This window comes from Carettochelys insculpta, chromosome 1, assembly GCF_033958435.1.
Source record: "Carettochelys insculpta isolate YL-2023 chromosome 1, ASM3395843v1, whole genome shotgun sequence".
In the NCBI taxonomy this organism is placed as follows: domain Eukaryota; kingdom Metazoa; phylum Chordata; order Testudines; family Carettochelyidae; genus Carettochelys; species Carettochelys insculpta.
This window is the reverse complement of record NC_134137.1, coordinates 228,943,662-228,959,766: the sequence shown is the minus strand read 5'-3', so window position 1 is coordinate 228,959,766 and position 16,105 is coordinate 228,943,662. Positions and strand designations below refer to the sequence as shown.

Sequence of the window (16,105 nt, the reverse complement as noted above, 5' to 3'; positions counted from 1 at the left end):
GATGTCTCCACATCGAAATAGGCTACTTCAAAGTAGGCTTCACGTGTAGACGTAGCTATTATGAGGGTGGGTAACATGTAAGGTTTGTTCAGTCTCTCTTCCTCCAGTTTTCCAATAGGTGGTAGCTGGGAGCACCTTTCATAGGCCTACTCCATGACCCCTTTCTGACAACTTCATGGCCCCAGGAGTGGGTCCTGAAGGCTAAGGCCATCTAAGCCCCATCTCTCCAAGTAGGGGCAACAAAACTCTAGGGCTTCAGCTGGGCCTGTAATCTGATCCCTGTCACTCAGGGCTGAAGCCCTTGTGCTTCAGCCCTGGATGGTGGGCCTTGGACTTCCATCCTGGGCCCAGCAAGTTTAATGCCGGCACTGGCAACCCCAATAAAACAAGGTCATAACTCAGTTTGGGATCCCAACACACAGTCTGAAAACCACTGCACTAAAAATAGTATTTGGTCATACACTGCATTGTAGCTCAAAATTGTTGTAAGAAGTTTGTGCAACCAGTAAGAGTCAACTAGACAGTGTTTTATTTTTTATTCAGTCCTTTAAAGTGCACCAGTATACATTAAGATGCAAAGAGAGAGGGTTGGATCCTGCAAATTACTGTGGCTATGTTTATACTTAGAGAAAACTTAGAAATAGCCATGCTAATGGCCATTTCAAAGAATACTAATGAGGCACTGAAATACATATTCAGCACCTCATTAGCATGCCGCTGGTCACGGTACTTCGAAATTGCTGCTTTTTGGTCCCATGCATCTCGTTCAGATGGGGCTCCTTTTCAAAAGGACCCCGCCAACTTCGAAATCCTCTTATTGCTATCAGCAGATGGGGTAAGGGAATTTCGAAGTTGGTGGGTTCCTTTCAAAAGGGACCCCCCTTCTGGACAAGCCGCTCGGGAGCGAAAAGTGGAAATTTCAAAGTGCCGTGGTCAGTGGCATGCTAATGAGGTGCTGAATATGCACTTCAACACCTCATTAGTAATCTTTGATTTGGCCATTAGCATGGCCATTTTGAAGTTTTTTGTCAGTGTAGACGTAGCCTGTGTGTTCTGGTCCAGTTCACCAAAGCACTTAAGAACATGTTTAAATTTAAGCATGTAATAGTTCCAGTTACATCGTGTATTTAAGTCCTTTACTAGACTGAGCCAGAGTGCTCAGCAATGTGCAGAATCGAGTCCTGTATGAGACAAGAATCACTGTATATTGCACTTTATTTCCTGAAGCATATAGTATAACTTCAGAGTTAATGAAATGACCAGTCAACCACACATCTCATTTGGAACCAGAAGTACTCAGTATACTACTAAAAAGAGAGGGAGTGGAGAAATAGCATTTTTCTTCTGATAGTTCATAGTAAAGTTTCAAAGCTATATTATCACTGTAAAGTTGTGAAGTTTTGAAAGAACAACTGTAACGGCTTGTTCAGAGTTATGAACGTTTCAGAGTTGTGAATAACCACCATTCGCCAGGTGTTTATAGTGCTGAGATTTTGTTGTAATGCTTATTGTACTACTGAATCAAGATGGCATCTAGAAAGTTCTGTCTACTACTGATTGAAGATGGAATCTAGAAAGCCCTACCTTATTCCGTACATATGTTCACTTCATTTCCCCTGAGCAGTAAAATCAGCTGTGCATGCATGAGTGCTGCAATCTTCTTTCATTAAAAACACTTGGGGTGTGTCTCTACTTGCATTCCTCTTTCAAAAGTGGTATGCAAATGAGGAAATCAAAAATGCAAATGGTGTGCATATTTGCATATTTGATGCTTCATTTGCCTATTCTTATTTCAAAAGAGCTTCTTTCGAAAGAAGAAAACGAGTGTAGACGCTGTTCTTTTGAAAGTAAACCCCATCTTCGAAAGAATCCTTCTTCCCATAAAAAAAAGGAAGAAGGAGTCTTTCGAACATGGGGTTTACTTTCGAAAGAGCAGTGTCTACACTGGCTTTCTTCTTTCGAAAGAAGCTCTTTTGAAGTAAGAATATGCAAATGAGGTGTCAAATATGCACCTCATTTGCATTTTTGATTTCCTCATTTGCATACCCCTTTCAAAAGACTAATGCAAGTGTAGAAACACCCTTGAGGTTGTTATTAAAACCATTTTAGATGTGTAAAGACATTTCTTCACATGTTCAAGCTATAATTGGCAAACCCAAAAGAACTTGGGCAAATCAAAAATCTATTTTTCACCAGAATACTGAAGAATGACTATCCTCACACAGGATTCATCCTGCCATACTTCAGCTTCTTGCCCTTCTGCACTTACACACTAAATCAAATACTTTCTATGATATGGAAAATGTTCTTTTTCATTTCCTTCGTGCTCAAAAACAGATCTACTGTTTTTGTGCATACTTTCCTAAAAAATTCACTTTTGGACAGTAACTGTTTCATGTACCTTATGCTGGGTAAGAACATGATAGCACTACATGTTTCTGAAACAAAGCAGGCTATCTATTAAGAGCTATTTCCAGAGATGCTGCAACTGCAGGTGTGCATTCTTGCCATATGCAGGTGTACTGGCTTCCTGGTGCCTCCTCCAAATTCTTCATTTCTGCAGTCACTATTCCTCCCTATGGCTACGTCTACACGTGCACCCAACTTCGAAATAGCTTATTTCGATGTTGCGACATCGAAATAGGCTATTTCGATGAATAACGTCTACACGTCCTCCAAGGCTGGCAACGTCGATGTTCAACTTCGACGTTGCTCAGCCCAACATCGAAATAGGCACAGCGAGGGAACGTCTACACGCCAAAGTAGCACACATCGAAATAAGGGAGCCAGGCACAGCTGCAGACAGGGTCACGGGGCGGACTCAACAGCAAGTCGCTCCCTTAAAGGGCCCCTCCCAGACACACTTTCATTAAACAGTGCAAGATACACAGAGCCAACAACTAGTTGCAGACCCTGTATATGCAGCACGGACCCCCAGCTGCAGCAGCAGCAGCCAGAAGCCCTGGGCTAAGGGCTGCTGCCCACGGTGACCACAGAGCCCCGCAAGGGCTGGAGAGAGAGTATCTCTCAACCCCCCAGCTGATGGCCACCATGGAGGACCCCGCTATTTCGATGTTGCGGGACGCAGATCGTCTACACGTCCCTACTTCGATGTTGAACGTCGAAGTAGGGCGCTATTCCCATCCCCTCATGGGGTTAGCGACTTCGACGTCTCGCCGCCTAACGTCGATTTCAACTTCGAAATAGCGCCCAACACGTGTAGACGTGACGGGCGCTATTTCGAAGTTGGTGCCGCTACTTCGAAGTAGCGTGCACGTGTAGACGCAGCTTATAAGTTCCAGGCACATTGATACAGAAACTGCTTGGAAAATGTCAGCTTAAAGAGAAAACTTCTGAAAATTGTGTGCATCAGAACAGAAGGGGTTACAATAAAAATACTTGTACAATCTTAATTATGGCTGTTGTTATGTGGCAGAGTTGTAATATACTTTAATAAAGCAATTGAAGTGATCTGTTCTAATATACTGTCCTTTTGAAATGTAACTGGTGATTTCGGTGTTTTGAACAGATGATGAACCAGATGATGGTGCCCAATATTACTTCATAGTTTTGGGCTTCTACAACCTTCAGTTGTTGCCTGTGCTCTCTGAGCTTGGAGTCAGTATCTCAAGTGTAATTAAGATTTCTTCTGAAAACTATGAGCCACTGGAGACATATTTTAGATCAGCTAAAATGCAAGAAGAATCATTACTTGCATCTGAAGGTAAGCTAATGATAGGATAAATATCCTGTATAAAATCCTAAATATTCTATTTTTAAAATGTTATTTAAATTCATATTCATACTTAGCACTGTGTTATCTGAGTGCTTGCACTCTTTAAAAAATGTTAAATATGTAGGCTTACAGGAGGAGGTGAACTCTATTTGTATGCCGCTACTTAGCAATCATGGAAGGAAATAGTGAGAGAGGCATCAGACACCAACAAGCACTGAGCCCACGGTTATTAATGATGATGATGACAGCAATCAGCCAGTTACCTGCTTTGATGGTTATTACTAGTGCTGGTATTTGCTTTGCCTTCCGTTCCCCATGAGATGTACTATCACAACTATTAGAGAGAGGAATTCTTCTTGTCCAACATTTGTGGAAGAAGAGAGCCAACAATATTTTTCTCCTCTTAATCTTCTTTCTTTTTTCTTTCTCTAAGACTTGATATAAAACTGCCACGTTGCTTGATCAGAGGCTTTCTCCGTGCCTAAGACAAAAATTTGAAAGTACAGAAACTCATTATTAAGGTGTATCAAATAACTCCAACTACAACCTGCATTCCTCCTCTGCACAGTATCATACTCAACATACAGATATCTATACCGTATACTCAGACATAATTTTCCAATTCACATTCCTGTGATAACAATCTTTGAGCAACATCAGAAGATGGAAGTGACTTAGTTCTCTTCTTCACTGCCACAGAATCCTTGTATGGCCTAGGGAAAGTTACATAGGCCAAAAGTTTCAGAACAGTCCACTGCCATATGTTGGGAGTTATCAACTTTGTGTCTTTGGGTCACTGGATTCATACCAGAGACAGATTTAGCCCCAAACCTGATTTTTAGAGGTACTAAAACTCCAGAACTCCAAATGAAGTCAAGGCATTTGCAGGTGCTGATTCTTAGCAACTCCAGCAACCAGGCTGTGATCTGAAAGTAAGATCACTGAGATGACATTTTGAAAAAACGTGGGCCTCCTCCTGCCCTGGGACTCTTCCTGCAGCCAGCTGAGACTAACTCCTGCACAGGGGTGATGGCAAGAAGTACTCTCTTATAGCCTTGCACCCATCTTTTTATGTGTTTGATTCATAGCTCTTGTCCTGTCACATTGCCCCAAGACACTATATAACTATGAGTCATCAGCTAACAGCAGGTGGACCTTTGATCTTCTCTTGCTGGGGCCTCTTTCTCTTTCATAGGTGGGTTCTTTCACAGAGCTTAGCACCTATTATTCCCTGGCCATCAAGGTGCTACTGGCAGCTGGTTGTCCAGACAGGCTGACTTCTGGGGCTAAAGTTTCTATATAATAGAAAGTTACAAAGCTCAATGGTTATGCAGACAATTACTGAAAGTTACAAACTTACATCCATGTTTATACTGGGTTGGACAGAGGCTTTACATAACAAGTATAGACTTTGATTTTGAATTTCAAGTATTTATTTGTTGTTTCTTCCAGTGCCATATTCTGTCCTTAAATTTGTGTTATGTATTTATAACTTAAGTTGGGCTTGGGCTCCAATATTTTTCTGGGAATTTGTTTAAGAACAGGAATATTTTGAACAACACTTACAATAGAATAGACCACGCTGCAATTCAGATTTTTTCCTTCTCAATATTTCAGACATATGTCTCAGACTCACTGTTCCCATGCAAAAGGCAGGTATTGGAATACAAGTATGCTATACTTTATCTAATAATGTTGCTTTTATAGTTGTAGAAGCTGAAGAAACGAAGAAAGCTAAAGCTATCAAAGACCTGGAAACATTCTGGAAATACTTGGAACCAATTCTGAATAACAGGAAACATGGATCAACTCTCTTTGATGTTGCCAGACTTCATCATGTAGTAAAGGAAAATACCTTTCCCCCAGACTGGACTAACAGTGACATGATGGTTAGTAGTTTCCTCTTTCACAATGAGCTGCACATTTAGTTTTTATAGCATTTCACAGCAGTTTAAGTACAGTGGAAATCAGAGCTGTGTATGTCTGTAAAATCCTGAATCATACTAAATGGCTTACAGAGCATAAAGACTATGCCTAGGGGGACTGTGATTTCCTTGAATGAAAGCCATTTATCGTCCATCCCTTTTAAACTTGCTGGTTGTATCTACAGGTTTTCTATGTTCTTTGAACCAATGTGTTGGTCAGTGAGTTTCTAAATTATGGACCATAGCTGCAGAGCTTGTAATCTCTTTGAAATATAATACTAAACTAGTTCATTGTGTTCACACACACTTCATTAGAGGTTTCAACGTCAGTAGTGAATAATTCCAAAATTATAGTGCCAGCCCTTTAGCAATATGTCTGTATCCTAGATGTCATTCAGTACAAATGAAAATAAAGGAGTAACAAAGCACGTGGAATTTCTGTGCAAGCAGTTATTTAGATATGATGTTATAATGAGCATCCCACATTGCCTCTGGTAAATCTTCCCCAAAGCATGCTTCTAACAGTACAGGTTGACCCTCTCTTGTACAGCACTCTCTCATCCAGCAAGATCCATAATCTGATATTATTTTAGTTAGCCAGATGACCACATATCATGGGTGTGGCCAAGTTTCCTGTGGTCCCATAAAGTTTGTTTACAGCCACCTGGCTCTCAGTGTTCTATGCTGTTATTTTGCTATAATGTGTCCCTAAACATCTTCTAAGAGCCCAGTAAGCAGTGGAAGTATTGGTAATGCCACTGGAAAATATTGACTTCTGACAGATTCTCTCATTTGGCACCTGTCAGGTCCCAAGTGTGCTGGACTAGAGATTCAGCATGTACACAATGGCCACCAACCCTCTTTCTTAAGGGCTAATCACCCACTGGAAGCTCACCAGCATTTCTTTCATTCACAGGGGCACACCAGCTCAGAACTCTTCTCACACATTTCTTGTCTTTATTCTTGTGCAAACTGAATTCCCTTTTTCTGTTCTCCTTTTCTAGAATTTCTTTTCTGCCTGTATCCTCAATTCATCTGCCCATGTGAGCTTTTTTTCTTCTCTTCCATTTCCTTTCAGACCATCCTTGGCTCTGTTCAATAAGGTCACTCAACCTTGTGCCACATGGAGATTCTCCCTCCCCACAATACTGCTTCAACTACATCAGAATTCAGCATAGCTGCAGCACAAACAAAGGAAGGACAGAGCACTCAGCAAAAAGTAATTTTGTGCCCCACTCCATCTTGGCAAGGAACAGTTAGAAGTAGCAGACAAAGCCAGAGCAGGGCTGAGGTGTTCCTGCTCCAGATCTTTACCACAGCAAGGGATCCAGTGTCTCCCTGTTCACATTAGATGAGTAAAAAATTATAATACATTCTGTAATTTCTCCCAGTTTATTTGTGTTTTATAGTAACAGGGTGAGAGGACAGATTATTTCCTTCCAATACTTATATTTATGGATCAAATCCTGCACATAAACAGTTAGGTTGTGTCTACACTACCTCCCTACTTCGAAGGAAGGATGGTAAGTAGGGTGTTGGGAGTTTATTAATGAAGTGCTGTGGTACATATGCAGCACTTCCTTAAGCAAATCCCCCTGTCCTCCTGCTCCCACAAACAAAATTTTGAGGGGTAAAGGGACTTCGAAGTACCCCGAGCACTTCGAAGTACTGGCAGGTGAGCCACCGCTAGATGCGAGCCAACACTTGGAAGTTTTCAAACTTCGAAGTTGCCGCGGGGGTGAGGAGGGTGAGGTGAAATTTGCTTAATGGAGTGCTGCATATGCACCGCAGCACTTCATTAATATGCACCGCAGCACTCACAACACCCTACTTACCATCCTCCCTTTGAAGTAGGGAGGTAGTGTAGACAAGCCCTTAGTGAGCTAGTAGGTATTCCCAAACCTGAAGGGGTGAGATTGAATTTGTCTAATTCCACAGTGTCCTCTAAGGCACCGACTGGAAAGGTCTCATTTGCGGAAACATGTAGTACTGCTACTTGAAGTTCAGCCCACATGGCATTATTTTCTTTACATAACCTTGAGATTTGATATCCAATTTAAGAGAAAAGTTCTTCAATCATTCAGTTAAAATTCTCTCATTTTCATCTTTTTATGGCTTTGTTATTTATGAACATCCCAACAATAAATATTTTTACTGTCAACGCCGTAAGGGAAAGAAAAGTTACCTGTACTGGAATTCTTTGTGTGGGTTGAAATTATTAATTTACATACCTCAGTTTTTCAGAGACCAATATAGACTCTAAAGAACTGTGGGTGTTTGTAGAACTTTAAAAATATACACAAAAAGGACGTGGCGGGATATAGGACAATGTCGTGGTAGGCAGTGAATGGATGCAGTAATTCTGTTTTGGTGGATTCCCTCTGGGAAGTCTTTACTGAGGTTACTACTGCCTCCAGGGCATGCAAGAGGAGGACTCAAATGAAGGATTGCTAGACATGCTATTTGAGAGAGCAGAGATTTATCTATAAGATGAGTAAATTACCTTTATTCTTGTTTGTCTATTTTGAAAATATGCAGTTTTGCAAACATCACACTTTTCTAAAACACCTCCCATGCCCAGAAAGTCCAAGTGGCAAGTTTTAGACATAGAAGAGAGTGGTGGTGTGGGGGAAGGTTGTTTGATTGGTTTTGTTTTACAGAGTGTGTATGTGCTGGGCAGAAAGATGGAGTGGAATTTATCTAAGGCTGCATCTACACTACAAGATAAATTTTGAGTTTAATTCAGTTAGCTCGATTTTACCACATGACTGCCTTCACTGTAAAGACCGTTAGCCTGGTTTCAGGTGCACTAATCTCAAGATTACAAAATCGCAGTTACCTGGGGGGTATAGCATCAAGATCGAATTCAGAAGGTTGATTAAAGGCCAGTGTGGAAGCACGGTGTCTTAAAATCGAATGTATTAACCTCCAGAGGCGTCCCATGTGTAACCTGCAATGCCCCTCTCTCTGCTACACTCTGGCTGCTGCTCTCCGGTAACAGGAAGAGCCTGATTTTCCAAGCGGGAGCAGCAAGCCTTTAGCTGTGGGCTCATGTTAGTTTATGACAGCCTGAGAAATAGCTTCTTTCTTTCTATGCTGTTAGTGGGGTGTGCACATCTACCCATTCAAAATAGCGCCTGCAAGGAGTTTGCAACTGTCTGTACACTTGCTGTTTTTTTCTGCACTGCCTGGCACCCGCCCCTGCCCCGCCAAACCACATGCCAACAAGGCTGTGCTGGGGATCGTGCTTTCATAGCATGCCAAGAAACTTCTTCTCAGTGGTTTACATTTGTGTACAAACCCCCTTTCCTCCCCAACAGGCGCCACACAGTCTGGATCTTTCCTGCGCTCAGGCACATCACATGGGTAGCCCCCAGCCCGACCCAATAAAAGGATGTGCCTGCCATTCGGTGCTGGCAATGCTGCCAATGATGTGGGAAAGAGAAAGTGTTGCTGCTGCCATGGGGAAGTCTCCCCTGGCAGTTAACATACGGGGGCCTTGGCCCATATCTGGGCTTGCAGCTGCCACTGGGGAAAAGTCTCCACCAGTGGCCAAGGGGCTCACTGCTGCCGCTGGGGAAAAATCTCCCCCATCGGCAAAGGGACTCATGGCTGCTGCTGGAGAAAAGTCTTCCCCCGGCAGCTTAGGGGCTTGCTGCCGATGGGGGAGAATAGTTCAACTGGTCAACCAGTGACACCCGCTGCCCATACCTGGGCTTGCTGCTGCTGGGGAAAACCAACAATTCTTTTTTCTGTGATGATGGGCGGTGGGATGGATGGCCAGTTGAGAATACAGTAGCTCCACCCATGTTGGCAATATAGTGTAGGGGAAACCAAAAATTCTTCCCTGATACGTTCTTCTGAATCTAACATTCCGGGCCCCTGCATGATTTTCAGGGATCACATTTTGGCAGTGATGGGAGGTGGCATGGACAGCCAGCTGAGAAGCTGTTGCGCGAAAGCCTTATAGTGCACTGGAAAGCCAAAAACCCTTTCCGTTAACAATAACGTATGGAGAAGCCAAAAATTATTTCTTTCTTCCTACATTCTTCCCCCTGCATTATTTTCAGGGATCACATTTCAGCAATGATGGGAGATGGGATGGAGGGCCAGTTAAGAATGCAGTCACTGCACCCGTGTTGGCAATGTGACATGTGGAGAAACCAACAATTCTTTCTTGTAATTTTGAGTGTCTTCTACATTATTTCCAATGGATCGACATATTTTCAGGTATTGAGAGAGGAATGATGAAAATACAATGGGGGGAAGATGACGTGAAGACCAGCGTGCCCAGAACGCTATGGGTTTGAGGGAGCTGTGGGATAGCTTCCCACAATGCACTACTGCAACAATCAGTGTTAGCCAATATGTGTGTGACAGCAATGACTCGACTTTGTGGGGAGCAAGGTATAAAGTGAGGATGGTCAAAATTATAAATTCCAAAATTAGAAAATGGATATAAATAAATTGAATTTATCTCATAATGTAAACACAGCCTTAGAAGCTCCCATCTTGTCCTAGCTATTTGTCTTGTTGGACATTGGCAGTTCATGTTGCTTGTAATGTCTTTAGAATTTCTTATTTTAATATGTGCAAGTTCAAAGTATGCCAATGAACTTTAATTAAAATTTTCCAGTACGCTAGTAACCAGTGATGAATAATAGAAACAAATATGAGGGAGTTTCTAGATCAATCATTTTTGACAGACACTTTGTTTTTGAGAAAAGAGGAGAAGAAGAGGAAGTAATAGCAATAGCAGTAGAAGTAATAGAAGAAGAGACTTTTAAAAAAATTAAAAACCTGAATTTTCCAAAGTCCTGTCATTCAAAAATGATTTGCCGTATTAATTTTGCATTTTCCTATCATAAACACAATGAATTTCAAAAGTGACTGGTGATTTTGGATGTCTAATTTGAGATACCTTAAAGAAGTCTGAGTTTCAGAAACTGTGTGCTTAGCTGTTATGTTAAATCAGGTACGTTCAAGATGTCTCAAGTTTCGAAACCTAAAAGAGACATCTCAAATCACTATAGTAATTGTTACATTTATTTATTTTTTTAAAAATTGACCCAAGTTACATTCAAAACGGGTACTCCAAACTGGTAAGAGCAAAGAAAATTTAATATATTCATTCTTCCCAGTATGGAGGAAAGAACCAAAATCAACAACACATATCAGAGGTTACCATAAATAACTCTATAAGGCTATCAGCCAAGATAACATCAGATTCACTTGCTGGCTCTGACCCAGACCTTCTCTGACTAGCCTCCTTTCTCCTCAAATTCATCTTTCTTATTCTGTCTCCTGTCATTCTGATTCCTATTTGCTAATCTATTGTAACCATGACTCCAAGAGGGGTTATCTGATCTGACTGTTCCATTCGTTAGCAGCCCAGCAGCGATTCAGATGCATTTATCTGTTTGTCCTAATTCTAATTTTCTGGGAGGGAATTCATATAGCATAAACTCATACCATTCAGGACAGGGTGGCTCAGTTCAGGAAAGAGATGAATCTCAAAAGGTTAAAGTCTTGATTTTACACACAGTACAGACCACACTAGCAAAATGTCATAAAGGCTATTTTGGTTTTGCCGGTGAAAAAGTAAAATGAAGAATCAATTCTAAAACATCCATATCATTTTTGTGACACCTAACATACACAGAAGAATATGGCCAAGCCATCTGATACCAAGTGAAGCTTGAGTTGGCCTGAAATTGGAATTGGATATCTGGTCCCAGGTGGGTTCAATCCGATAGACATTCTGCAAGCACATGCACAAGATGAGGCATGGCACACGTGTATGAATGTGTATCCATCATATTCAATAGCTTAGTGGTTAGGACACTCATCTGGGATGTGGGCAGCCAGTTTCAAATGTTTGAGCTAACAAATATTTATTATTTGTAATACTGCAGTGCCTAGAATACCTAATACTAAGCACTGTACAAATGCAGAACAAAAATGAAATATCTCAGATAGGAAAGACTGAGAACAGGAGCTATCCAGAATAGCCTATAGCTTGGTGGTAAGGACATTCCCATGGTTTATGGGAGACCTGTTGGAGTTGTTTAAGTCCTTGTTCCAGGAAAAGGCAGAGGAAAGACTTGAATCCAGGTCTGTTACATCTGAGGTGAGTACCCTGACTGTTGGGGTTGAGTCATTCTGGTTTTTCACCTGCTAAGGCTTGGGCAAGTGTCTAAGCTGGCTTAGTTAACTAACTGTAGGAGATAATTCACAACTGAGAATCCAGAACAGAGATAGATACTTCACTTCGCCTTGTCATTCAGGTGCCTAGAGGCCTGGAGGAATGGCATTTAAGTGCCTAAACACCTTTGAGATTTTAGTCCTGCATCATTCCTCTGCATGTCACTGCTAGCTGGATTAGGACTTTGTTTAGCTTGCAGGCTTCCTTAGGTGCCTGATTCTCCCCATATATTATATGGAAAGCCTGAGAACCTAACTTTAACAAGAAATTAGTCTTTGGTTGTGTACTTTTGTTCATTTAGCCCCTAGATAATATATATGAAAAAGAGAATTGGCTTTAATGGACATTAAGGCTATGTCTACATATCAGAGAGATTCCAAAATAGCTTATTTCACAATAATACACCTACACTCAAGAATGCATTTTGAAATAGCACCAAGCTGTTTCGAAATAGCAGATCTGGACACAGATGCTGTGTCTACGCTACAAAAATAACTTTGAAATTACTTACTTTGAAGTTGAGCATCTACACGCATCCTACTTTGAAGTTAAACTTCCAAGTAGGGCACTACAAGGACTTGGATATTGAGCTCCCTACTTAAAAGTTAACTTGAAGTAAGGGAAAATGTGTGTAAATTCTCTGCTGGCTACTTCAAAGTAGTGCCCAACTTCGAAGTTAACTTTGAAATTCGTTCCTAGTGTAGATGCACCCATAGTGCCTATTTTGAAATAATGCCGTTGGGGCCGTGTCTAAACTAGCCAAAAACTTCGAAATTGCCATGCAAATGGCCATTTCAAAGTTTACTAATGAAGCAGTGAAATAGGTATTTAGCGCCTCATTAGCAAGCGGGCAGCTGTGGCACTTCAAAATTGATGCGGCTCACCGCCACACGGCTCGTCCAGACAGGGCTCCTTTTCAAAAGGATCCCAGCTACTTCGAAGTCCCCTTATTCCTATCTGCTCATAGGAATAAGGGAACTTCGAAGTAGCCGGGTCCTTTTGAAAAGGAGCCCCGTCTGGACGAGCCGTGCGGCGGCGAGCTGCATCAATTTCGAAGTGCCACAGCCGCCCACGTGCTAATGAGGTGCTGAATATGTATTTCAGTGCTTCATTAGTAAACTTGTTTTTGACTAGTGTAGACGTAGCCTGGATGTCTTTGTGGCTTATTTCAAAATACAGTAAACCCTTGAGAAGCGCAATTTCAATTTGCACTTAACTTGCATTAATGTGAGTTAAGTGCAGATCAAAACACACACACACACACACACACACACACACACACACAGGCCCTGGCTCCTGCAGCTGGGGAGCCCAGAACATAGGCAGCTGCTTGAGGCACAGTTTCTCCCAGTTGGGAGAAGCCAGGGGCCACATGGCTGCCCCCACCCACTTCCCCGAGCTGCCCGCTCCCCCAGCCAGGGGAATTCTAGGGATCTCCCCAACCCCCCCCCCTAAATTTATGTAAAATTTGATTTGCATGGAGGTTGCCCAGGACGCAACCTCCACATAAATCAAGGGATTAGTGTAGCACTATTCCATGTCTTAATAGCGCCTATATTTTGAAATAGCTCTTTCAGAGTAGGTGTTATTCCTCCTGCAGTGAGGTTTATGAAATTCAAAATAATGCACCTGCTATTTCAAATGTATTTCAAAATAGCATGTGCACAGTGTAGATGCTCGCAAAGTTATTTAGAAATAACAGCTATTATCTCAAAATAACTTTGCTGTGTGACCATAGGCAAACAGTGCCACTTTAATCTTCTGTAGGACTTCAGACATTATCAGCAGCATTACACATACACCATTCTATGTGTTACAGACTGTGATGTAGTAGTTGGGAGGAAAAAAAGAAAGAAGAGAGATTAAAAAAAATTCTTCACCATCTTTATACCTCCAAAAAGAAGACCTTTTGTCTTAGACTGACATTACACATCAACATTTTTAATGAATAAGTGGACATATTTTAAATGGATTGTAGATCTTTTTCTTAGAGAGTTACCAGTTGGTGGTTGAGTTCCACTGTGCTTTTGTGTTTAAGCTTAAGCTTTCGTACCTGTTTCTCTTTTCACATAGCTTGCATTTGGAACTGTGCTATTTGAAAGCATTGCTTGTTTGATGTATGACTGCCTGGACTGGAAAAGACAACATCAGCACTACCTGGAAAACACCAAGTTTATTAATGTCCCTGTAATAACAAAGAACAAACAGGTATAGCTTTCTGCAACTTTTGAATGGCTGCTTTGCTATAAGCCATGATTATGCAGAGTAATTAGATACTACGTTAAGTGAATTTGCATGTTTTAACCATTGTACTCGACAACAACAATAAAAATCAAACACAAGTTATTTAATAACTACATGACCTTTTGTAAGTTAGAATTAGGCCCTTTATCTTAAATATTAAGGTCTCAAAATATGAAAACAAACAAAACAATCACCAGCTTGAGAATCAGAAAAATAAAACTTTCAAAAATTGTACAGGAATAGTTAGTTTGATATAGTAGCAATAAACATTTCTTCAGTTGGCATAAGCAGCTAATTTAAATTGTCTCTGAAGTTCAGATGCTACAGCTTCTTGTGCCTGGGCAGGCTAGCTTCACCAACACAGAACTCAGTGGGGTCTCTCACACCTGTGCAGCAGTCTGTGCACATCTGGAAAAGTTGGATATCAAGGCCTTGGTGCTAATCAGCTACATTTGAAACCTGATTAGAAATGTGCAAGGTGAACATCAGAGCTGAACTACCTTCTCTGCTTTTAATTTGAGACATCTAGAAACCCTTCTTATTATCAGAATGAATAAAATATTTCATCTAGCTTTTGAGAGGAACAGGGCCAGAGTTGGAAAAACCCAGGCATCAAATTCTTGAGAAGACGACAGTTCTTGGCTACGTCTACATGTGAAGCCAACATCGAAATAGCTTATTTCGATGTAGCATCATCGAAATAGGCTATTTTGATGAATAACGTCTACACGTCCTCCAGGGCTGGCAACGTCGATGTTCAACTTCGACGTTGCGCGGCACCACATCGAAATAGGCTCTGCGAGGGTACGTCTACACGCCAAAGTAGCACACATCGAAATAAGGGTGCCAGGCACAGCTGCAGACAGGGTCACAGGGCGGACTCAACAGCAAGCCGCTCCCTTAAAGGGCCCCTCCCAGACACAGTTGCACTAAACAACACAAGATCCACAGAGCCGACAACTGGTTGCAGACCCTGTGCATGCAGCATGGATCCCCAGCTGCCGCAGCAGCAGCCAGAAGCCCTGGGCTAAGGGCTGCTGCCCACGGTGACCATAGAGCCCCGCAGGGGCTGGAGAACGAGCATCTTTCAACCCCTCAGCTGATGGCCGCCATGGAGGACCCGGCAATTTCGATGTTGCGGGACGCGGATCGTCTACACAGTCCCTACTTCGACATTGAACGTCGAAGTAGGGCGCTATTCCGATCCCCTCATGAGGTTAGCGACTTCGACGTCTCGCCGCCTAACATCGAAGTTAACTTCGAAATAGCGCCCAACGCGTGTAGCCGCGACGGGCGCTATTTCAAAGTTAGTGCCGCTACTTTGAAGTAGCGTGCACGTGTAGACACAGCTCTTATGTCTAGTTTGTAGTGTACAGTAAACCCTCAAGTTACATAGGGGTTGCGTTCCAGTAACCCCTGCATAACTCACATTTTCATGCAAGTCAAAGGGAGACAGGAACCAGGCTCCCAGCTCCCCTGGGCTTACAGGATCCGGGAAACTGGTTCCAGTCTCCCTGCCACTTGTGGGACCAGAAAACTGACCAACTCATGACTGGTTAGTTTCCCAGTTGCTGCCGACACAGGGGAGACAGGAAGCAGGTTACCACTTGGTTGCCCAGCTCCTCACTGCTTTTGGGACCAGGAAGCTAACCAGACATGAACTCATCAGTTTTCCAGGTCCTGCAAGCCCAGGAGTGATGGGAACCAGGCTGCCGCTTGATTCCCAGCTCCCCACCACTTGTGGGACTGGGAAGCTGACCAGCCATGCGCTGGTCAGTTTCCCTGGTCCCACAAACCCAGGGGAGGCGGGGAACCAAGCTGCAGCCTCATCTGGGGCTGCTTCAGGAGGATAGGCTGGGAGCCCAGCTGGTTCCCAGCCATAGGGTGGCAGGGTCTCCCTGCCGCTCAGCTGGGGACCCATGCTGCAGGCTCTGGCAGCCGAGTCCAGCCGGCTTCCAGCCATGGTGCTGAGGGTCTCTCCATGCCCCCCTCCCA

General features: G+C 42.7%; 1 protein-coding gene across 1 annotated transcript in view; it reads left to right on the top strand.

Annotated features, from left to right (window-relative positions):
• The window catches only part of SPAG17 (sperm associated antigen 17), a 232,801-nt gene that overhangs the window by 63,217 nt on the left and 153,479 nt on the right, over positions 1-16,105 (top strand). The window contains exons 6-8 of the mRNA XM_074983588.1: positions 3,530-3,724; positions 5,444-5,625; positions 13,940-14,074. Of these exons, the coding sequence (XP_074839689.1) occupies positions 3,530-3,724; positions 5,444-5,625; positions 13,940-14,074 (512 nt within the window). The remainder of the gene's footprint in view (positions 1-3,529; positions 3,725-5,443; positions 5,626-13,939; positions 14,075-16,105) is intronic.